The sequence below is a fragment of the Pan paniscus genome, chromosome 1, assembly GCF_029289425.2.
Source record: "Pan paniscus chromosome 1, NHGRI_mPanPan1-v2.0_pri, whole genome shotgun sequence".
Lineage (NCBI taxonomy): Eukaryota > Metazoa > Chordata > Mammalia > Primates > Hominidae > Pan > Pan paniscus.
The window spans coordinates 45,595,245-45,619,677 of NC_073249.2; the positions used below are offsets into that span (position 1 = coordinate 45,595,245).

Consider the following 24,433-nt stretch of genomic DNA (forward strand, 5'->3'; position numbering starts at 1 on the left):
CGCCTCCTGGGTTCAAGCAATTCTCCTGCCTCAGCCTCCCAAGTAGCTGGGATTACAGGTGCCCGTGACAAAGCCTGGCTAATTTTTGTATTTTTAGTAGAGATGGGGTTTCACCATGTTGGCCAGGCTAGTCTCGAACTCCTGACCTCAGGTGATCCGCCTGCCTCTGCCTCTCAAAGTGCTGGGATTACAGGCATGAGCCACAGTGCCCAGCCTAATGCCAGCTTTATTTTTTACTTATTTATTTTTTCTTGAGATAGAGTCTTGCTCTGTCACCCAGGCTAGAGTGCAGTGATCTTGGCTCACTGCAACCTCTGCCTCCCAGGTTTAAGTGATTCTCCTGCCTCAGCCTCCCAAGTAGTTGGGATTACAGGTGTGTGCCACCACACCTGGCTAATTTTTCTATTTTTGGTAGAGACGGGGTTTCACCATGCTGGCCAGGCTGGTCTCAAACTCCTGACCTCAAGTGATCTGCCTGCCTCGGCCTCCCAAAGTGCTGGGATTACAGGCATGAGACACCACGCCTGGCCTTTCATGGTTATCTGTTGATCATATGCTAAACAAGGGGCAGATTATTCATTAGTTTACTGGGAAAGGGGTGGAGATTTCCCAAAACTAAAGGTTCATCTTCCTTTCAGACCATAGAGGGTAACTTCTAGACATTGCTATGGTATTTGTAAACTGTCATGGTGCCGGTAGGAGTGTCTTTTAGCATGCTAATGCATTCTAATGAGCACATAATGAGCAGTGAGGATGACTAGGGGTCACTCTCGTCGCCATCTTGGTTTCGATGGGTTTTGGCTGGCTTCTTTATCGCAGCCTGTTTTATCAGTAAGGTCTTTGTGACCTGTATCTTGTGCCGATCTCCTATCTCATTCTGTGACTAAGAATGCCTAACCTTCTGGGAATGCAGCCCAGCAGGTCTCAGCCTCATTTTACCCAGCTGCCATTTAAGATGGAGTCGCTCTGGTTCCAGTGCCTCTGACTTACCCACTCTGAATCATGCTGAACTTCTATGAAATGTGGGTCTGCCAGAATTCTTTACTCATAAGGCACTGCAAAAACTATATATAAATGGGAGGCAACGGATGATGGACATGCATATTATGAGTATCTTCTCTTCCCATGTGCATTCTCCATTGTCCCAACAGACTTCATTTACAAAACACAAGTTCAAAGATAAGAATTTCTTTCAAAGGTAAGAATTTCAAGATGTGAAGATCACAATATTAAACCAAGTGCAGGGCCCTTCTGAGTGCCAGGCCCCATGCAACTGCTTAGGCAGCATGCCCAGGAAGCTGGCCCTGCGTGGGAAATTGCGCTCTTGTGAAGGGCTTCAGGTGCCTTTCATTTCCCCTGGAGAGTCAAAGAAGCATCGGAGATAAAAGAAAAGGTTAGAGTTTTCTGGCTATGTTGTCATATTCTTCTGAAATGATCCTAACTCTTCAGGGTAGAAACAGATATCTACCTTCCCAGTCTGGAGCTGGGAATGCTGAAGGAAACGATTGGTAAGAGGAAAGGGAGGCCTGTTTACTTCCATTTCTCTCTAACTTCAGGGGAGCAGGACACCGGCTTATTGACTGAGAGTTTCTGGAAATATTTGCAAGTCAGTATAGGCCCTCAGCCCACAGGAAACCCAGAATTGACGATAAAGCCTGTCATAGTAAGGGGGTGCTGAAGGAGAACAGATGCCAGAGGGACAGCAAGACCTCATCTTCCATTCACCATTAGAGGGTGGGTGCTTCTAGAGGGAAGGAGGGAACTTAGCAAACCTCTGTATTTTGTACTAAACAGTATCCTGAATGAAGACACAATCAATATAATGTAGGTTTGGGTAATTAATTCATTTTATTTAACTAATTAAGGAATCAAAATGGGTTAGTTATCTTTGTTTGAGGCAGAGTCTTGCTATCACCCAGGCTGGAATGCAGAGGCAAGAATATGGCTCACTGCAGCCTCAACCTCTTGGGCTCAAGTGATCCTCCCACCTCAGCCTCCCGAGTAGCTGGAACTACAGGCAGGCACCACCATGTCTAGCTAATTTTTGTATTTTTTGTAGAGATGGGTTTTACCATGTTGCCCAGGCTGGTCTTGAACCCCTGGGCTCAAGTCATCTGCCTGCCGTGGCCTCCCACAGAGCTGGGATTACAGGCGTGAGCCACTGTGCCTGGACTTGGTTATCTTTATATCTACTTTTTCATCCTATCCTAATCTTGAAAAAATTTCCTCATATTTAGCATCATCGAGTGTATGAGATAAGACAATTAGTCAACATTTCCTGGCAACTAATGTGAGAAAACAAAACCATAAATGGAAAGAAAAAAATTAACATTCAATAAAAAATTTTTCATTGATTCATTTGCAAAAATTTCTTAAAACAAGAAATAAACAGAAAAGTTACGTATCTAAATATGAGACAATCTACAGTGCATTAATCATTCTTGATTTGGGAGAGTATGTAAGTGTGACTGGCTGATTGAGGTATCCAGCTTGTTGGTGTGTAAACAAGCAAAAGCTGCCTTAAGGCCCAGCGTGGTGGCTCACGCCTGTAATTCCAGCACTTTGGGAGGCCACAGCAGGTGGATCACCTGAGGTCAGGAGTTCGAGACCAGCCTAACCAACATGGTGAAACCCTGTCTCTACTAAAAATACAAAATAACCATGGTGGCAGGCGCCTGTAATCTCAGCTACTTGGGAGGCGAAGGCAGGAGAATTGCTTGAAGTTGGGAGGTGGAGGTTGCAGTGAGCCGAGATCATGCCATTGCACTCCAGCCTGGGTGACAAGACCAAAGCTCTGTCTCAAAAAATAAAAAAGAGCTGGCTTAGTTTATTCCAGGACCTGCCCCCAACTGATACGTTGTCCCTCCCACCCTTACTGGGTGACAGATGTCTTCATAACTTCTAATTTAGATGCCATAACTTTTCATCCCCTCTTAGTTATGAGAATTCTGTCATGCCAATGTTTAAGATTTTGTTCAGTCCATTTAAGCTTCATTCTCACATATGATACAAACTTCTCCTTACGTGACTATGGGATTGTCCTTTTGATGCGCTTGCTGCTGCCCTGGCTAACCCTGCTTGGTCATCAGTACCAGACTGTCATGGTTCCCTCTGTGTGGCATGAATTTAAATGCTGGCCACTTGGTGGAGTGATGGTCTGTTTTCACTCACGACACTTCTGACACCAGATGTGTGGGTTTTCTCCCCCCAACAGCTGACCAATTTTCCAGCTTTCTGGACACCAGATGGGTGCCCTGCAATTCAATTCTTACACTAACCTGTCTCTCCTTATCTACAATAGATTGACTTATTTAACCCAAATATACATATAAAGTCGTTTTAGAATTGCTAAGCCATGCCTCTGTGAGATACAAATTTACCAATGAGAGTGCAGTTTTTGTATACAGTTCTTTGTGTCCTTATCTACAGTTATAAGTCAAAACATTGTTTTCCAACTTTGTCAGTTCTTTTTTCCCCATCCCTTTCAGTGAGTTGATATCATACATTTATAATACAATTAGATTCATTTACCACAATTTGCATACCATCCTGGGTTCCCTTGACAGTCTGTTCATTTTTTTAAAATTTGCATACAATAAAAGCCCCTTTGTCTAGTGTATAGTTCTTTTTTTTTTTTTTTTTTTTTTTGAGACAGAGTCTTTCTCTGTTGCCCAGGCTGGAATGCAGTCCGCCTTCCTGGTTCAAGTGATTCTCCTGCCTCAGCCTCCTAGTAGCTGGGACTACAGGCGCACACCACCATGCCAAGCTAATTTTTGTATTTTTACAAATATGAGAGACAGGGTTTACAAATTACAAATTAGAGACAGGTTTACAAATGTTAGAGAGAGTAGAGACAGGGTTTCACCATGTTGTCCAGGACAGTCTTGATCTCCTGACCTTGTGTTCCCCTGCCTCGGCCCCCCAAAGTGCTGGGATTACAGGCGTGAGCCACCACGCCTGGCCATGTGTATAGTTGTTGTGTTTGCAGATGGATATTGTCGTGTATCCACCACACAGTACAATACAGAACAGCTCCATCAGCCTATTCCCTTTGCAGCCCCTTTGTAGCAAACTTCCCTCCTTTTCCCAAACCTGGCAACAACTGATCTGTTCTTCATCCCTATAGTTTTGCCTTTTCCAGAATGTCATATAAATAGAATCGCCCAACATGTAGACTTTTAGGCCTAGCTTCTTTCACTTAGCAAAATGGATTTAAGATATGTCTATATTATTGTGTGAACCAAGAGTTCATTTTTTACTGTTGAGTATGGATAAACTCAAGGAATGGATATCAACAGCTTATCCAATCACCTGTTGAAGGATATCTGGGTTATTTCTAGTTTTTGGTAATTATGAATGAAGCTGCTATAAACAGTCATGTGCTAGTTTTTGTGTGAACATAAGTTTTCAGTTCACTTGGGTCAATTTCTAGTAGTGAAATGGCTGGGCCATATGATAAGTTATGCTTATAAGAAACTGCTGAAAAGTTTTTCAAAGCTGCCCTGACGCTTTGCAATCCCATCAGCCACCAGTGAGAGTTCCTATTCTTCTGCATCCTTACCTACATTTGGTTGCCCACACTTCTTTTTTGTTTGTTTTGTTTTTTTGAGAGGGAGTCTCGCTCTGTCACCAGGCTGGAGTACAGTGGCACAATCTCGGCTTGCTGCAACCTCCACCTCCTGGGTTCAAGCGATTCTCCTGCTTCAGCCTCCTGAGTAGCTGGGATTACAGGGGCACACCACCATGCCTGGCTAATTTTTGTATTTTTAGTAAAGATGGGTCATGTTGGCCAGGCTGGTCTAGAACTCCCGGCACCAAGTGATCTGCCCTCCTCGGCCTACCAAAATGCTGGGATTACAGGCATGAGCCACTGCACCTGGCCTGCCTACACTCTTTAAAATGGAAATTGCCCACCCCACTCCACTCCAACTTCTTCCTTCCTTTTGACCTCTGCCTGGATTATACAATAATCTATACTCTTGCTTTGCAGCCTGTTGGTATTAATGAAGGTAATAATCTTAGACTACTGTGCACTACTTTCCTGCTTTCTTCACAGTTCTAGGAAGCAGTTTCAGCAAACATTCTTAGGCTGGTACAGGAGATAACCACACTCTGCTTGAGAAGAATTCCCTTCTGGAATTCCCAAACCTCTGCTTTTGTGTGGCCTCTTAGTTCCCTGCTCATCTCAGCCTCTTTTTAATCTAACCAGTGAATCCACTGAAGCACTAAGGTGATCACGGGTCTGCACTAGACTCTGCAGTAGTCATTCCTATGGGATAGACTACTCAATGTGGCTTTATGGCTGGGTACCTGGGTCTTCATTCATCAGGAAGGAGCTGAGTGCCAGGCCCCTGCTCAGAGTCCCTGCCTCCTAACTTGGCAGTTAGCACATTTTCATAGTCACTGGAGTCCTCATTTGACATCTCTTCTCTATGTTTCATCTGACTGTCCTCACTCTGTGTGAATGGCTGAAAGTCTGCATAATCCCCTGAAGCAAGGAATGTCCTTTTGACACATTGGACATGGGTCCCGGGATCATCTGTCTTGTCCTCGACATGACCTATGTTTGAGGATGGCACATCTTTCTCAGCCTGCTGCTGGCTTCCACTGGGATCTGCTGCTGGAACATTTTCATAGTCTCTGCAGCACTGAAAAGCCACCCAGAGCTGCCTTTCCTGGATGGCACTGAGATCCAACCCTGTCATGTTGACATAGTCATTTGAGATCTGAGAAGAACCTTCTCCATTGCTGAGTGAATCACTGTCCTCAGCTCCTGGAGAATACAAACTGGTGCAGTCACCAGCATCTCCACAGCCCTCATCTCTTTCCTCAGTAAACTCCAGCTTCTGGGTACTGGGAAGAACAAAGAGATTTCTGGAAGGGCTTTTGGTAGAAGCTAGAGTCTCAGCAATCTCTTCTGCTGTGGGGACATTGACATAATCATGCGAATCCTCTGAAGAAATGCTTGCGCAGTCTCTGGAAGCTCTGACATTGATGCAGTGTGCCGAGGGAGTGAGGTTCCCACACATCTGGGGGACCATGGCGTTGTCATAGATACCCACCGCGTACTCTGTGGCATGGATGTGGGCTGTATGCTCCTGGAAGGCACTGCCTGCTTGGGAGGGCTATGAAGAAGAAAAGGAAGCCAGTGGTCAGATGCAAGCAGAAATATGGACAAAGCCTTTCTTCTTGGAAAATACCACTGGCATATTTTGAAAAAAAAAAAAAAAAAAAAGAAGAGCAACAGTGCAAATGTGATGATAAATCACAACTAGTTTTTGGCCACAGTATGGGAATCAATTGGTGGGGGGGTGCGGGTGGGACGAAAATATTATCAACTGAAGAGCCCACTGAGAGGCAGTACAACATAGTGGCTAAAGGTGAGGCTTAGACTAAAGGTACAAATCCTAGCCTCACCACTTTGTGCCAAGTGAGTATGAGCACCTGACCTAATCTCTCGGTGTCTTCATTTCCTAATTTATAAAATGAAGATTATCATAATATTTACATCATAAGTTTGTTTTTATTTTTGTTTTTGAGAAGGAGTTTCGCTCTCGTCGCCCAAGCTGGAGTGCAGTAGAGCGATCTCAGCTCACTGCAATCTCTGCCTCCCGTGTTCAATCGATTCTCCCGCCTCAACCTCCTGAGTAGCTGGGATTACAGGTGCCTCCTACCACTGCCCGGCTAATATTTTGTATTTTTAGTAGTGACAGTGTATGTTCTGTTACCGGGCAGCAGACACACAAACCTGTTGGTCCTATAACAACCTCATTTGATCAAACACTTTCTATATCAGCTACAGTGCTGAATGACTTAACAGATATTTCTGCTCCTGAGGGTAATTGAAATAATTGACATAAGGCCTGGAAGTAATATCCAAAGCAGGTTTTTAAGTGTGTTTTGAGCATCAGTGGCATTGTTGGAATATTTGCATACCCTCCTGAGGTGATCACTTTGAAAGGAGCAACATTCATTTGAATAAACATGTTGTCATGTCTTTGTTAAAACAATCAATTGGCAGGGTATGGTGGCTCACACCTGTAATCTCAGCACTTTGGGAGGCCAAGGCGGGCAGATTGCTTGAGCTCAGGTGTTTGAGACCAGCCTGGGCAATATGGTGAAACCCCATCTCTACACAAAATATGAAAGTTAGCCAGGCGTGGTGGTGTGTGCCTGTGGTCCCAGCTACTTGGGGGGATGAGGTGGGAGGATTGCTTGAGCCCAGGAAGCAGAGGTTGGAGTGAGCAAAAAAAAAAAAAAAAAAAAAAATGCTGGGCACGGTGGCTCATGCCTGTAATCTCAGCACTTTGGGAGGCCAAGGCGGGTGGATCAAAAGGTCAAGAGATTGAGACCATCCTGGCCAATATGGTGAAACCCCGTCTCTACTAAAAATACAAAAATTAGCTGGGCATGGTGGCGCATGCCTGTAATCCCAGCTTCTTGGGAGGCTGAGGCAGGAGAACTGCTTGAACCTGGGAAGCAGAAGTTGCAGTGAGCCGAGATCGCACCACTGCACTCCAGCCTGGGTGACAGAACAAGACTCCATCTCAAAAAAAAAAAAAGAAAAAAGAAAAAAATATATATACCAATCAATTTTAGTTCTGACATTATGCACTTGAATATCTGTACCCTGGTGCCCTTTTTATAACTCCAAGCACTTGCCTCTGTCCTTAATTTTTCTTTTTGGGTATAGGAGATCCTGAGGCTAGTCTTCCCAATTTATTAATAGGACTGCAGGGCGAGTGCCAAAGGGCATGCTGTTTGTTTGCAGTGAAACCAGATCTAAGCCCTATAACTCTTTCCCCACAGTTCTTCTGCCAGAGACATGTCATTCTCCCAAGAAGCTTGACTCTTACCACATGCTCTGGGCTCTCAGAATTTCTGGAGAGGAGGCTCTCAGTACTGAAAATGCGCATACTCCTTGACTCATGTCTCCCTGAAAGGACAGAGAACAAATCCTGAAGATAGCCAGTCCTCTGAGTGCTTCAGTCCAAATAATCCCTGCATCATGGATGAAGCGGGTTTGCGTGGTGTCTGGAATTTCCAGCCTTGGGTCTGGTGTTCTCTCATGTTCTGAGGTCAGAGTTATGGGGATGACACTCTGAGAACCGGAAGCCCCTCAGCTTCTGTGGCACTGGAGGATGCTATCACAGGGGTTGGGAGGCTGAGAAACAAGCTCCTGTGTGAGAACCTCCTCCCCACCCCATCCTCTGCCTGTGATGCTGGCACCGAGTTCTCTTCCTTGGTGTCTTCCCCATGCCTGGACACACTTGGCTTTCTTCTGTTGCCTTAACATTAAGAAAAAACAAAACTCCCAGCCCAGATGACCCTCTGCTCCCTTTTTGGAGCCCTCCAGACCCCCCTGGAGTTGCAGCTGACAGTCTATCTATCCCATTTTTCCTGATACTCTCTGAAGGGCAAACAGGTTTGAGAACTTAAAGAAAATTGCTTCTGGAGGGTGAGAGGCACATTCTGGGAGTAGAAGTTCGAATATCTGGACTCCATAGATTAGAAGGAAAAACCTACCCAGGTCTTCCTGTCGCCAAGGCAAGATGTCATAAATATTTTTGGCTCTTTGTCTGGTTTGTGGCAAAGTCAGCAAGGGCATGACGGTAACTCGGAGGTAAGGAACTTGTCCTGCAAGGCAATGAGAGAGATGGGAGTCATGGCAGGGGTCAGCTGCACAGAGTGAAGAGACTCATGGGAATGAGATGGCCCCTGAAAATGCTCCCCATCCTTGCCAGTTCTCACAAAAATACCCTTTCAGACTCAAGCTACAGGAATTTTCATTTGAGTGAGAGGAATAGGGGACTTGATGGACAGAACGTAAAGAGGAAACTGGACACAGGGGCACCAGGGCAATGTCTTTCCCAGGGGAACTCCATCAGCACTGGGCTTTTGGAGCCACAGTTCAGGATCTTGAGTGAGGCAATGGCCAATGTATCGGGTAAGAACTGAGGACTCCCCAGGCCAATAGTTTATCCCTGGTAAATAAGCTGGGCTTTAAATTCCAGGCTAGATTAATAATCCTACTGTGTCTCAACTCAGGACAAACAAGGGACTCACGCTTCTTCCGTTTATTCCAATTCCACAAGATGCAGAAAACTGCAACGACCAGGAGGATGGCGAGGAGTCCCGCAAACCCAGAAAAGATGTTGGTGATCTGGTCTTTATTTCTAGAAAAACAATCAAATGACATGTGCTAGCTGTAGGAGGGTGGAGAGGCTGGAGGAGACATTTCCTTTAGGAGTTAGAGCCTGAAGATTTGGAATGGGAGCCGAGTGAAGGAAAGCCCAGGTGGGGTGTGGTGGAAGAGAGGGTTATCTCTGAATATTGACTTTATGGAGAGAGGGGACTTGGACAGGGGAGAAGGGAACTATTCCTTTCAAATGCCTACCGGCTGCCAGGGATTCACATGTGAAACTTATTTCTTTCTTTCTTTCTTTCTTTCTTTCTTTCTTTCTTTCTTTCTTTCTTTCTTTCTTTCTTTCTTTCTTTCTTTCTTTCTTTCTGCCTGCCTTCCTTCCTTCCTTTCTCTCTCTCTCTCTCTCTTTTTCTTTCTTTCTTTCTTTCTTTTTGATGGAGTCTTTCTCTGTCGCCCAGGCTGGAGTGCAGTGGCACGATCTCAGCTCGCTGCAACCTCCGCCTCCTGGGTTCAAGCCATTCTCCTGCCTCAGCCTCCAGAGTACCTGGGATTACAGGAGCGTGCCATGAGGCCCAGCTAATTTTTGTATTTTTAATAGAGGCGGGGTTTCACCACATTGGCCAGGATGGTCTCAATCTCTTGACCTTGTCATCTGCCCGCCTTGGCCTCCCAAAGTGCTGGAATTACAGGCGTGAGCCACGGCGCCCGGCCTGTGAAACTTATTTAATCTTTAACAATCCTATCACACTTTGTGGCCAAGTAACCTGAGCTTTAGACTCAGAAAGGTAAAGTAACATGTCAGAGATCACCTAGGTAGGAAGGAGCAGAGAAGGAATATGAATCTAGGTCTGTTTGCGTCCAAAGACCATGCTCTTTCCACTCTGCCACACTGTCCTTCAAACCTGCAAAGTCAAAGTCATTTGGCCTTGCCCCTTCTTGTTCCCTACTCGTGGGCTTCCTGGCTTGGTTGGAGGAGAGGATTAGCCAACGTACAATTAAGGAGTGGCTCTGTGACAGAGTCCAGCTTGCATGAACTTGAATAACACCCCCCCCCCGCCGCCCCCCCGCACCAATTTGTGGAGCTGGTCTCCAAGCAACACACTGCTGTTGTGTGAAGTTTAACCAATTCATGTTCTGTGCTACCTTGCAATTCCCTGGCAGGGCTGGTGTCACTGCTCGGTTTTGCTTGGGTGTTGAAATGCGTCCAGATGATTACAACCCCAGATGGCTATGCCTAATGCAACAGGAAGCTGCCAACTGAAGTTACAGTGGGAATCAGGAACTGACGTGCTACCCCCAATTATTAGAAACCAGGGCATTTAACAGGGAAGGTTTTTGTCCCCTTGAGTTTTAGGCTTATTTATACAACTTTCTTTCTTTTCTTTTCTTTCTTTCTTTCTTTCTTTCTTTCTTTCTTTCTTTCTTTCTTTCTTTTTTTTTGAGACAGAGTCTCGCTGTGTTGCTCAGGCTGGTGTGCAGTGGCATGATCTTGGCTCACTGCAACCTCTGCCTCCCAGGTTCAAGCGATTCTCCTGCCTCAGTCTCCTGAGTAGCCGGAACTATAGACACACGCCACCACGCCCGGCTAATTTTTTTTTGTATTTTTATTAGAGATGGGATTTCACCATGTTGGCCAGGCTGGTCTTGAACTCCTGGCATCAAATGATCCGCCTGCCTCAGCCTCCCAAAGTGCTGGGATTACAGGTGTGAGTCACAGCGCCCAGCCCATCCAAGTTTGTAGTGAGCATTTCTAACTAGTTGCCTAACAGACAGCTCAAACCAAAACAGAGCTCCTGTTCTCCCCACATAAACCTGCTACTCCCAGGTGTTTCCCATAATCTAGTGGCTTAGTCAAAAATCTTGGAGCCATTCTTGGAGCTCTTTTTCTTTCATGCCCCACTTCCAGTCAACCAGCAGATTCTGACTGCATTACCCTGGGCATTTATCCCAAACCCAACCACCTCTTGCTCCTCTGTTGCCACCACTCGGGTCTAAGCCGCTGTGCATTTCACAGGAATCTTTGCAATAACTTTCCTGGATGGTCTCCTTGCTTTAACTCTTGGCCTCAACATTCGTTGTCTTCACACAAAAACCAGTGTGATAATTCTAAATGGTAAATCAGATCACATCCCTCCTCTACTCATCACTCTCCCCGGCTTCGAGTGACTTAGAATAAAGTCTATAGTCCTTCCTCAGAGAGGACTTGACGGCACGATATGATCTGGCCTCTGCTTACCTCTGACCTTATTTCCTACCACTTTCCCTCTGACTTTGACTGCCAGGATCCCTTGCCCATGCAGAGCACAGTTCTGTGTCAGACCTGCCACTCCCTCTCCCAGGAATCCTCCTCTCCCAGCTGTCTGCATGGCTGAGTCCCTCTCATTCAGGTCTCTTCTGAAATGTCAAATGTCATCTCCTCAGACACGTCTTCCATGGCCACACCCTATTACTTGCAGTCCCCTTGCTGTGCTCCACTTTTTCTTCATAGCACTGATGACTGATTGATATATCTTTTTTTTTGAGACGGAGTTTCGCTTTTGTTTCCCAGGCTGGAGCGCAATGGCATGATCTTGGCTCACCACAACCTCCCGCTCCTGGGTCCAAGTGATTCTTCTGCCCCAGCCTCCCGAGTAGCTGGGACTACAGGTACGCACCACCACGCCTGGCTAATTTTTGTATTTTTAGTAGAGATGGGGTTTCATCATATTCGTCAGGCTGGTCTCGAACTCCTGACTTTGGGTGATCCGCCCACCTTGGCCTCCCAAAGTGCTGGGATTACAGGCGTGAGCCACCTCGCCCAGCCCGATTGATTGATATTATACATTCATATGCTTATCTGTTTATCATTTTTTATTTAAAAAAAAAAAAACAATTTTGAGACAGGGTCTCCATGTGTTGCTCAGGCTGGTTTTGAACTCCTGGGCTCAATTGATCCTCCTGCCTTGGTCTACCAAAGGCTTGGATTATAGGCATGAGCCACCACGCTCAGCTCTGTTCATTATTTGACTCTCCCACTTGACTATAATCTTCAGGAGGTTATGGACTTGTTTATCCTGTTCACCTAGTGCCTTAAACAGTGCTTGGTACTTAGTAGGGCCCTGATGAATATTTGTTAAATGAATGAATTAATAAACAAATGAATTAATATAGAAATAGTTTTAAGTGTAGTACAGCCATTATGGAAAACACTATGGAGGTTCTTCAAAAATTAAAAATAGAACTACCAAGGCGGGGCATGGTGGCTCATGTCTGTAATCCCAGCACTTTGGGAGGCCAAGGTGGGCGGATCACCTGAGGTAGGGAGTTTGAGACCAGCCTGACCAACATGGAGAAACCCCCAACTCTACTAAAAATACAAAATTAGCCAGGCATGGTGGCTCATGCCTGTAATCCCATCTACTGGGGAGGCTGAGGCAGGAGAATCGCTTGAACCTGGAAGGTGGAAGTTGCAGTGACCCTAGATTGCAACCTTGCACTCCAGCCTGGGCAACAAGAGTGAAACTTTGTCTCAAAAAAAAAAAAAAAAAAAGAAAAAAAGAAGTGGAGAGTAGAATGGTGGTTACCAGGGAGGGGTTGCAGAGATGTTGGTCAAAGGATACAAAATATCAGTTAGAAAGAAAAATTCAAGGGATCTGTTGTATAACATGATGCCTATAGTTCATAAAAATGTGTTGATGGTCCAGACCCCGTGGCTCACGCCTGTAATCCCAGCACTTTGGGAGACGGAGGTGGGCGGATCACCTAAGGTAGGGAGTTCGAGACCAGCCCGACCAACATGAAGAAACCCCATCTCTACTAAAAATACAAAAAAGTTAGCCGCGGGTGGTGGCACATGCCTGCAATCCCAGCTACTCAGGAGGCTGAAGCAGGAGAATAGCTTGAACCTGGGAGGTGGAGGCTGCAGTGAGCCGAGATCACGCCACTGCACTCCAGCCTGGGCGACAGAGCGAGACTCTGTCTAAAAAAATAAAAATAAAAAAAACAAACAAAACAAAACAAAAAAAGTGTTGATGACTATAGTTAATAAAAATGTGTCATATTCTTGAAAATTGCTGAGAAATTTTAAGTATTCTCACCACAAAAGAAAATTGTGAAGTAATGTGTATCTTAATTAGTTTAATGTAGCTATTGTACAATGTATACATATTTCAAAACAACAGGCTATCATGATAAATATATATAATTTTGATTTGCCAGTTAGAAATAAATAAAAATAAATGAAGAAATAGTTTTGGAGAGATGCTTCAGGCTTCTGATTCATTGCTCATTGATGCTTATATCTACCTGCAAGTGACATGTGTTTGCCATGATAATAACATTTATTTCCCCAAACGACTGCAATTTTATTTTATTTTTTGAGACAGAGTTTCGCTTTTGTTGCCCAGGCTGGAGTACAATGACATGACACTGCAACCTCTGTTTCCTGGGTTCAAGTGATTCTCCTGCCTCAGCCTCCTGAGTAGCTGGGACTACAGGAGCATGCTACCACTTTCGGCTAATTTTTGTATTTTTAGTAGAAACGGGGTTTCACCATGTTGGCCAGGCTGGTCTTGGCCAGGCTGGTTCAAGAGTGGGGGTGATCCGCCCCACTCGGCCTCCCAAAGTGCTGGGGTTACAGGCGTGAGCCACCGCGCCCAGTCAGCTACCAATGTTTTTAAAGTTTCAACTGTGGATGGATTTTTAATTTTGTTTGTATGAGATTGAAAGTAGTAGCAGTAATTCATACCCATGATTAGTTCTGTAAGATTTTACGTCCTAAGGACGTATCTTTATTACATCTATCACTACATTTTTTATTCATGACAAGTTTTTGGATCTCAAAACACATCCTTGGAAAACTCAGCCTTTTGTTTCTGTCATGGTGACACCTAGGAAAGACTGATGATAGGGTTCAGGGCCTCTGAGAGGTGAGAAATCCAACCAGTCTAAGCAACCAGCTTTAAGGGCCAGTGTTATCACAGTTTTTCCTCTACCACAATATCTTCTTTCTTTCCTCAATACCTTCCTTTCCCCCTAGCACCCCTGAGCAAATGCCTCCAAGCCTAGAGTTTGGTGGTTTAGTAGACCTGAGCCTGGGTGTTGAGAGGTGGCAGCACTGCTGTGTAAGAAGCTCCTAAGGGTGGACTAGGACCTTCTGCCTAAATCAGGGCAGGGTGGAGCTCACCACCCTGAGTCACTCACCTGTCCAGGCTGCGGGGAGTCACATGCAGAGTGCTGGACTCCAAGGTCCTCCCTCTGATTGTCGAAAGGGTTGGAGTGACACCGTCCATTGTATCAGGAACCTTTGAGATGCTCTCTGGCTTCAGCTTCTAAGTTTCTCTTAATCATAATCAGTTAGCCAGCATGTCTACCACTTCTCCCCACCCCCGCAACAAACTCCCTATCTCGTGTCTACCTCTGAAACGTCAGGCCAAGTTGACCCAACATACAAAAGCAACAGGTTTGGTTCTACCTGGACGTGGCTAATGCCCACTGCAGGAAGTGCGATCTCATCCGGACATGGTGCTTCCAAGTGAGGTGGCTCAGGGAGAATCTGTGGCCTCTGCCTTCACGTTTCTGGTGGAAACGTGAGGGGCACAGAGGGGGAAACTGCCAAGAGGCTCAAGAGAGGCTCCGTGAGAAGCTCGTCTTCCTTCAACACCCAAAGCAGAGTGAAAAGAGCAAACCACTTTGCCAGAATGGAAACAGAGAGTCAGTCACCGGAAACGACACCACCAATGTGCTAATGAAGCACAGGGCACAGGAAACTCTGCTCAGCTCTTAATCTGCTAGAAGAAAACATATCTTCAACCCACCGTTCCTGGGTTTGCCAGGTGCTCTGTGGTCTGTGATGAGTGTGATTAAAAATGGGGCAGGGTAGTAGAGAACTTGTGATTCTTCACCCTGAGTTTCTGAGACACTTAGAGTTTTATAAGTCTTCAGATTTACAGTGTTTTCTAAGCAAGTCTAAGGAGCACTGGAGGTTGCCTTTTAGAGTGAAATGCAGATCTCCGGGACCCTCTTCTGATTCAGTGGGTGGAGGCTGCAGAGGGGGCAGGCTTTGGCTATCGATGCTTTCCAGGTGAATTTGATGGAGCTTTCAGGTGATTTTGATGGAGCTCATCTGTGTTTCATGTTTTGGGAACCTCTGCTCTGGGCACTACCTTAAGAATAGAAGTTATGCTGGGTTAGCAGGACCCCTGCTCCCCCAAGGCAACCTTCCACAGCTCCTGGCTGCTGGTGATCTCCTGTTCTCAGGGCTCTTCTGAAGATCAGTCACAGTCTTACTTGTCACACACCTGTCTCAGAAGCTGAACAAGTTCATCCTTAAGAGCTACCCAAACTGTTTGAAGATTGTTCAAAATTTATTGCTAACTCCCCTCCCTTCTTGAGCCTACTAATCTCCAGAAACACTCTTTGCATCCTGGGAGAGTCCAAAGAGAAGGGGCCACTAAGACTGTTGTAAGGATGTGAAGAACCTCTCTGATTGCACTTTCCACAAGGAAATGGATTCCCAGATGAATGGAAGGGCAGACCAGCAGTACCCTCCTAGAACCATGCCTCCCTCCCATCTCTTCCCAGTGGACATTTAGGTCCTCAGCTTTCCTGAGGTGGCAGCCCCTGGCCTGTCTGCATCCAGACTCTCACAGAGTCCCCAGGGGCTGCAGACTGGCCATGGCTGGCTTTCCAGGGAGCTTTATCATTCCAGGTCCTGGGCCCCTTCCCTCCCAGGAGCTTCACCTGGTAGGAAGCAGAAATGGCTCAGAGGCAGCTGGTGCTGGAGCTGGAACCTGGGTCTCTGCCCACTTCTCCTTTGGATCAGGTCTGAGTAGGAACTAGGACTACTCACAAGATCCATCATGCTGGTGGCAAGGACTGGGGTCCTGGGCCATTGGAACCAATAAGGGACTGTGTGAGAATCAGGACCTTGGAAGGCAGTACAAGGAAAGGGCACATGGAACCAAACCTCAGAACCATGACTGCTAATTAAAAAAAAAAAAAAAAAAATTTTTTTTTTTTTTTAAAGAACTTTTCCATTGCATGTGATCATTTCAGGGCCTCACTTATCTTATCTACCCAATCTGCTGCAGTTAGACCAATCTTCCCTCTGGTTGTCCAATTCTCTCCTGCCCCCACATCTCAGGGAAATCACCACCTCAGAGGCAGCTGCCCAAGTTACCTGCCTCAGACTGCAGGTGAGTGCCAGGATTCCAGGCCTTGGCTGTGCCCCTCATCCTGCTCTCCTTTCCTTCCCCATGGGGCAAAATCCAATCAAACTGACAAACTAAAACAAAAAGTAGGTAGCTGAAATGATTCATCATAATAGCAGGGAAAAAACAACAGCAACAACAAAAAACACTCGTTCCTGGGAAATGGGGTGTATTTTGTTGTTGTTGTTGTTGTTTTGAGATAGAGTTTCGCTCTTGTTGCCCAGGCTGGAGTGCAATGGCATGATCTTGGCTCACCGAAACCTCCGCCTCCCGGGTTCAAGCAATTCTCCTGTCTCAGCCTCCCGAGTAGCTGGCATTACAGGCATGCACCGCCACACCCAGCTAATTTTGTATTTTTAGTAGAGACGGGGTTTCTCCATGTTGGTCAGGCTGGTCTCCAACTCCTGACCTCAGGTGATCCGCCCGCCTTGGCCTCCCAAAGTGCTGGGATTACAGCATGAGCCACCGCACCTGGCCAAGGAGTGTATGTTTTAAATCCGATTGCTCTCGTGTTGTTGATATTGTTTTTTTCTGAGACAGGGTTTCACTCCTGTTGCCCAGGCTGAAGTGCAGTGGCATGCTCTTGCTCACTACAACCTATGCCTCCCAGGCTCAAGCCATTCTCCTGCCTCAGTCTCCCAAGTAGCTGGGACTACAGGTACACGCCACCACACATGGCTAATTTTTGTATTTTTAGTAGAAATGAGGTTTCAGCATGTTAGCCAGGCTGGTCCAAACTCCTGGGCTCAAGTGATCTGCCCACCCTGGCCTCCCAAAATTCTGCGATTATAGGTGTGAGCCACTGCACCCAGCTTGCTCTAGTGTTTTAACCACTTTTCATGATTTTTTGGGGTCGGATGTTACATATGATTGTTACCAGACCCCAACACTTACCCAGAGTTAGCCTTTGGGTTGGGGGTTTCTGCACTATAGTCCCTTCAGTGGTTGCCAGAAAGGTGTTACAGGGAAGGGGTCCTGATGCAGACCCCAAGAGAGGGTTCTTGGATCTTGCCCAAGGAAGTATTCAGGGCGAGTCCATAGAGTAAAGTGAAAGCAACTTTATTAGGAAAGTAAAGGAATAAAAGAATGGCTGCTTCACAGACAGAGCAGCCTCAAGGGCTACCGGTTGCCCATTTTTATGGTTATTTCTTGATGATATGCTAAACACGGGCTGGATTATTCATGCCTCCCCTTTTTAGACCATATAGACTAACTTCCTGTTGTTCCATGGCATTTGTAAACGGTCATGGTGCTGATGGGAGTGTGGCAGTGAGGATGACCAGAGGACATTCTCATGGCCATGTTGGTTTTGGTGGGTGTTAGCCGGCTTCTTTACTACAGCCTGTTTTATCAGCAAGGTCTTTATGTCCTATATCTTGTGCCAACCTCCTATCTCATTCTGTGACTTAGAATGCCTTAACTGTCTGGGAATGCAGCCCAATAGGTCTCAGCCTCATTTTACCCAGGCCCTATTCGAGATGGAGTTGCTCTGGTTCATACGCCTCTGACAGGATTCTAAAGTATTAAGACTGGTTTTTGGCCAGGTGCAGTGGCTCACGCCTGTAATCCCAGCAAGCTGGGAGGCCGAGGCGGCTGAATCACTTGAGGTCAGAAGTTTGAGACCAGCCTGACTAACATGGAGAAACTCCATCTCTACTAAAAATACAAAAAATTAGCCAGGCGTGGTTGTGCCTGACTGTAATCCCAGCTATTCAGGAGGCTGAAGCAGAATTGCTTGAACCCAGGAGGCAGAGGTTGCAGTGAGCCGAGGTCGCACCATTGCACTCTAGCCTGAGCAACGAGCAAAACTCCCCTCAAAAACAAACAAACAAACATTTATTTATTTATTTATTTTTGAGAAGGTGTCTCGCTCTTTCGCCCAGGCTGGAATGCAGTGGCATGATCTCAGCTCACTGTAACCTCTGCCTCCTGGGTTCAAGCGATTCTTCTGCCTCAGCCTCCCGAGTAGCTGGGACTACAGGTGTGCACCACCACGCTCTGCTAATTTTTGTTTTTTGTTTTTTTTTTTAGAAAAGACGGGGTTTTATCATATTGGCCAGGCTGGTCTCCAACTCCTGACCTTGTGATCCACCTGCTTTGGCCTCCCAAAGTGTTGGGATTACAGGTGTGAGCTACCAGGTCCAGCCTATTTATTTATTTTTTGAGATGGAGTCTTGCTCGTCGCTCAGGCTGGAGTGCAATGGCATGATCTTGGCTCACTGCAACCTCTGCCTCCTGGGTTCAAGTGATTATCCTGCCTCAGCCTCCTGAGTAGCTAGGATTACAAGCGCTCGCCACCACGCCCAGCTAATTTATGTGTTTTTAGTAGAGATGGGGTTTTGCCATGTTGGCCAGGCTGGTCTCGAACTCCTGACCTTGTGATCTGCCTGCCTCAGCCTCCCAACTTGCTGGGATTACAGGCATGAGCCACCACACCTGGCCTAGACTGTTATTTTTGTGTTTTTTTTTTTTTTTTTTTGAGACGGAGTCTTGCTCTGTCACTCAGGCTGGAATGCAATGGCACGATCTTGACTCACTGCAACCTCCACCTCCCAGATTCAAGTGATTCTCCTGCCTCAGCCTCCCGAGTAGCTGGGATTACAGTCATGCGCCACCACACCCGCTAATTTTGTATGTTTAGTAGAGATGGAGTTTCACCATGTTTGCCAGGCTGGTCTCAAACTCCCAACCTCAGGTGATCCGCCTGCCTCAGCCTCCCAAAGTGCTGGGATTACAGGTGTGAGCCACCGCCCCTGGCCCTAAACTGGTTTTATTTATTTATTTATTTGAGACAGAGTCTCATTGTGTCGCCCAGGCTGGAATGCAGTGGCATGATCTAGGCTCACTGCAAACTCCACTTTCTGGATTCAAGTGATTCTCCTTCTTCAGTCTCCTAAGTAGCTGGGATTACAGGCACATGCCACCATGCCTGGCTGATTTTTGTATTTTTTGTAGAGACGGGGTTTTGCCTTGTTGGCCAGGCTAGTCTTCAACTCCTGAGCTCAAGTGGTCCAGCTGCCTAGGCTTCCCAAAGTGCTGGGATTACAGGTATGAGCCACAGCACTTGGCTTAAGATTGGTTTTAAATAGAAATAATTTATGTATCTAAGTCCACAAAGTCCCTTGGTGGGGATGGGGGAACTATGTGTTATTTTCATGATGTTGCTAACACCAGAAACTTTCCAGAAGTTCTCTTTGTGAAGGCAGAAAGCACATGTTCAAAGCATCAACCTGAGTTCAAGTTCTAAATTACTACCTGGCTGGCCTTAGCAGTTCATTTAATCTTTTTGGGTGTTTCCTTGGCTGTAAAATGACAATAATACTACTACTTATGTAATGTTGTGAGAATTAATTGGGCCAACAATGAAAAATGCTTGGTTTAGGACTAGGCGTATTTAAGAGCTCATTAAATGGGGCTGCTATTATGCTATTATGACACTAACTCATTTCTTTATTCTTAATGGCCCCCTTTGGCCTTTCTCTTTTCTTGATGCTTACTTGCCTGCCTCCCAGGTATTACTTTATGCTTTAAATACATATTGATGGGACATCTCCCACGGCATTGCACTAGGCATTGGATTTGTACCTAAAACAGACAGTCCTTACTGCAAAGTGGCCAGTCAGGCGTGCTGCCGTCTTGCAGCTGCACACTGCATTCCAAGCAGACCCAGTTCATTGTCACTTTTGTATTCTGGGCCTTTATGCTAGTTCCTTCTGTTTTATTTCTTCTTTCTTTCTTTCTTTTCTTTCTTTCTTTCTCTCTCTCTCTCTTTTTTTTTTTCCAGAGTCTCACTGTGTCACCCAGGCTGGAGTGCAGTGGAGCAGTCACCTGAGCCTCCTGAATACTTAGGACTACAGGCGCGCACCATCATGCCTGGCTAATTTTTGTATTTTTTTGCAGAGACAAGGTTTCGTCATGTTGCCCAGGCTGGTCTCGAACTCCTGGGCTCAAGCAATCCACCCACTTTGTTATTGGAAAGGAGCCCTGATCCAGACCCCAAGAGAGGGTTCTTGGATCTCGCACAAGAAAGTATTCAGGACAGGCCTGGCGCGGTGGCTCACGCCTATAATCCCAGCCCTTTGGGAGGCCGAGGTGGGCAGATCATTTGAGGTCAGGAGTTCCAGACCACCCTGGCCAACATGGTAAAACCTCATCTCTACCAAAAATACAAAGCTGGGTGTAATGGTGCGTGCCTGTAATTCCTGCTACTCGGGAGGCTGAGGCAGGAGAATCACTTGAACCAGGGAGATGGAGGCTGCAGTGAGCCAATATTGCACCACTGCACTCCAGCCTGGGCAACAAGAGCAAAACTCTGTTTCAAGGAGAAAAAAAAAAAAAAAAAAAAGTATTCAGGGTGAGTCCATAGAGTAAAGTGAAAGTAAAGGAATAAAGAATGGCTGCTCTATCTATGGAGCAGCCCTGAGGGCTACTGGTTGCCCATTTTTATAGTTATTTCTTGATTATATGCTAAACAAGGGGTGGATTATTCATGCCTCCCCTTTTAGACCTTACAGGGTGACTTCCTGACATTGCCATGACATGTTAAACTGTCATGGCACTGGTGGGAGTACAGCAGTGAGGACGACCAGAGGTTACTCTTGTCACCATCTTGGTTTTGGTGGGTTTTGGCCGGCTTCTTTACTGCAGCCTGTTTTATCAGCAAGATCTTTATGACGTGTATCTGGTGCTGACCTCCTATCTCATCCTGTGACTTAGAATGTCTTAACTGACTTGGAATGCAGCTCAATAGGTCTCATCCTCATTTTACCCAGCCCCTATTCAAGATGAAGTTGCCCTGGTTCAAATGCCTCTGATAGCTTCAGCCTCCCAAGTGCTGGGGTTACAAGCATGAGCCACCAAGCCCCACTGAGTTCCTTAATTTAATTTAGTTAATTTTTCTTTTTTTTTGAGATGGAGTTTCTCTCTTGTTGCCCAGGCTGGAGTGCAATGGCGCTATCTCAGCTCACTGCAACCTCCGCCCAGGTTCAAGTGATTCTCCTGCCTCAGCCTCCCGAGTAGCTGGGATTACAGGCGTGTGCCACCATGCCTGGCTAATTTATGTATTTTTAGTAGAGACAGGGTTTCTCCATGTTGGTCAGGCTGATCTTAAACTCCTGACCACAGGTGTTCCACCTGCCTCGGCCTCCCAAAGTGCTGGGATTACAGGCGTGAGCCACCACGTCCGGCCCGTTAATTTATTTTGAGACAGAGTCTCACTCTGTCACACAGGCTGGAGTGCAGTGGCATGATCTCGGCTCACTGCAACCTCTGCCTCCAGGGTTAAAGCAATTCTCATGCCTGAGCCTCCCAAGTAGCTGGGATTGCAGGTGTGTGCCACCACACCCGGCTATTTTTTTGTCTATTTTAGTAGAGATGGGGTTTCACTATCTTGGCCAGGCTGGTCTCGAACTCCTGAATTCAAGTGATCTGCTCGCATTGGCCTTCCAAAGTGTTGAGATTACAGGTGTGAGCCACTGCGCTGGGCCTAAGTTCCTTCATTTTAACAGCAGCTTCTTTTTCTCATGTAAAATTCCAGTAAAGTCACACTTTAAAACTTTATACTGGCTTTTTCTCAGTTATGGGGCTGAGGTGTTTTGTTACTTTCTTCTTTGGACTCTTACTGCTTGAAGTTTTACAAAGATTGAGTGTTTTTTTGTTTTCTGAGACGGAGTTTCCCTCTGGCTGCCCAAGCTGAAGTGCAATGACGCGATCTCCGCTCACCGCAACCTCTGTCTCCTGGGTTAAAGCGATTCTCCTCCCTCAGTCTCCCGTGTAGCTGGGATTACAGGCATGGGCCACCACGCCCGGCTAATTTTGTATTTTTAGTAGAGACAGGGTTTCTCCATGTTGGTCGGTCTGGTCTCCAACTCCCGACCTCAGATGATCCGCCCACCTCCACCTCCCAAAGTGCTGGGATTACAGGCGTGAGCCACCGCGCCCAGCTGAGTGTCATTTTTATAGAAAAAAAGTATCTATTGCACCTGGGCAACATGGTAAGACCTCTGCTCTAAAAAAATTTTTGTTTTTCTTTTTTTTTGAGATGGAGTCTTGCTGTGTCCCGCAGGCTGGAGTGCAGTGGCACAATCTCGGCTCACTGCAACTTCTGCCTCCCAGGTTCAAGTGATTCTCCTGCTTCAGCCTCCTGAGTAGCTGGGATTACAGGCGCACACCATCATGCCCAGCTAATTTTTTTTTTGTATTTTTAGTAGATATGAGGTTTCACTATGTTGGCCAGGCTGGTCTCGAACTCCTGACCTTGTGATCTGCCCACCTCGGCCTTCCAAAGTGCTGGGATTACAGGCGTGAGCCACCGTGCCCGGCCTAAAAATTTTTTTGTAAAATTTAGCCAGGCATGGTGGCGAACACCTGTAGTCTCAGCTACTGGGGAGGCTGAGGCAAGAGGTTTGTTCAAACCCAGGAATTTGAGGCTGTAGTGAGCTATGATTAGCTATGATTGCACCACTGCACTCCAGCCTGGGTGACAGAGCAAGACTCTGTCTCTGAAACAACAACAACAATAAACCAAAATTATTATTTTAAAAAATGTGCCCCAAGTACCACCACCTCTGTGAGCCTTTCCCTTCTGAGACCCGGGTTTCCTCTTCTGTGCCCCCATCGCACTGTGCATGCATCTTTGTGAGAGCATCTCTCACGTCGCTGGAGTTATTTGTTTAAATGTTTGTCTCCCCAAGTAGACTTTGAGAACCTGAGGGCGGGGGCTATGTTTTATTTATTGCATATCTGGCATTTAGCACAGTGCCTGACCACAGGAGTTAATTGGGCCATCTGAAAAGGTCTCTTAGGTGCTTCTTGCTGCTGTGAATTTGGGACATAAATGTGTGACGGTGTCAGAGGTGTTCGAACCACAGCGACTCCATCTTGAATAGGGGAGGGGTAAATAAGTCTGAGACCTACTGGGCTGCATTTTTAGGAGGTTAAGGCATTATTAGTCACAGGATGAGATAGGAGGTCGGCACAAGATACAGGTCACAAAGGCCTTGCTGATAAAACAGCATGTAGCCGGGCGCAGTGACTCACACCTGTAATCCCAGCACTTTGGGAGGCTGAGGTGGGCAGATCATGAGGTCAGGAGATCGAGATCATCCTGGCTAACACAGTGAAACCCTGTCTCTACTAAAAATACAAAAAAATTAGCTGGGCGTGATGGTGCATGCCTGTAGTCCCAGCTACTCGGGAGGCTGAGGCAGGAGAATCGCTTGAACCCAGGAGGCAGAGGTTGCAGTGACCTGAGATCGTGCCACTGCACTCCAGCCTGGTGACGGAGCAAGACTACAAGACTCCGTAAAAAAAAACAAAAACAAAAACAAAACAACCAACCAAACAACAACAACAAAAAAAACACAAACCGCATGTGGTAAAAAAGCCCTAAACCAAGGTGGCAAACTCTGGTAATTCTCACGGTTTATTATACACTAATTATAATTCATAAGCATGCTAAAAGACTCTCCCACAAGTGCCATGAGAGTTTACAAATGCCATGGCAACATCAGACCCTATATGGTTTAAAAAGGAGAGGAACCCTAAGTTCTGGGGATTGGCCACCCCTTTGCCAGAAAACTTATGAATAATCTACACCTTGTTTAGCACATAATCAAGAAATAATCATTAAAAAGTAGCCAACCAGCAGCCCTTGGAGGCTGCTCTGCCTATGGAGTAGCCATTCGTTATTCCTTTACTTTCTTAATAAACTTGCTTTCACTTTATGGACTCACCCTGAATTCTTTCTTGTGCAAGATCCAAGAACCCTCTTCTGGGGTCAGGATTGGGACCCCTTTCCAGTAACAATAGGATGGGCCATGGAGGAAAAAATCAGCAGCTAATGTTTTTTCCTGCTGTGCTCTCCTTAGCCAAAGAAAAAAGACTGTCCTCTCTATTCTCATAGGAAGGGTAACCTGCGCCCTGTGTTGGGTCTCCTTTGCCCTACCAAAGTGTTAACAGTAGCTTTTGCGGCCGGGCATGGTGGTTCACTCCTGTAATCCCAGCACTTTGGGAGGTCGAGGTGGGAGGATCACTTTGAGCCTGAGTTCAAGGCCAGCCTGGGCAACAAAGCAAGACCCTGCCTCAAAAAACAAAAAAA

General features: G+C 46.3%; 1 protein-coding gene across 2 annotated transcripts; it reads right to left on the minus strand.

Moving 5' to 3' along the window:
• Nucleotides 1-1,921: 1,921 nt before the first annotated feature.
• On the minus strand, nt 1,922-14,822 carry LAX1 (lymphocyte transmembrane adaptor 1). Of its 2 annotated transcripts, none has more exons than XM_063597796.1 (5): nt 14,598-14,822; nt 9,067-9,176; nt 8,527-8,637; nt 7,857-7,936; nt 1,922-6,125 (listed from the first exon to the last, which is right to left on the minus strand). In XM_063597796.1, the coding sequence occupies exons 1-5, from the start codon at nt 14,636-14,638 to the stop codon at nt 5,319-5,321; spliced, it is 1,149 nt and encodes a 382-aa protein (XP_063453866.1). In that variant the 5' UTR covers nt 14,639-14,822; the 3' UTR covers nt 1,922-5,318. The 2 variants fall into 2 exon arrangements, with proteins under 2 accessions (XP_063453866.1, XP_003823030.3); XM_003822982.7 differs by lacking the exon at nt 14,598-14,822 and adding an exon at nt 14,327-14,415.
• Nucleotides 14,823-24,433: the final 9,611 nt, after the last annotated feature.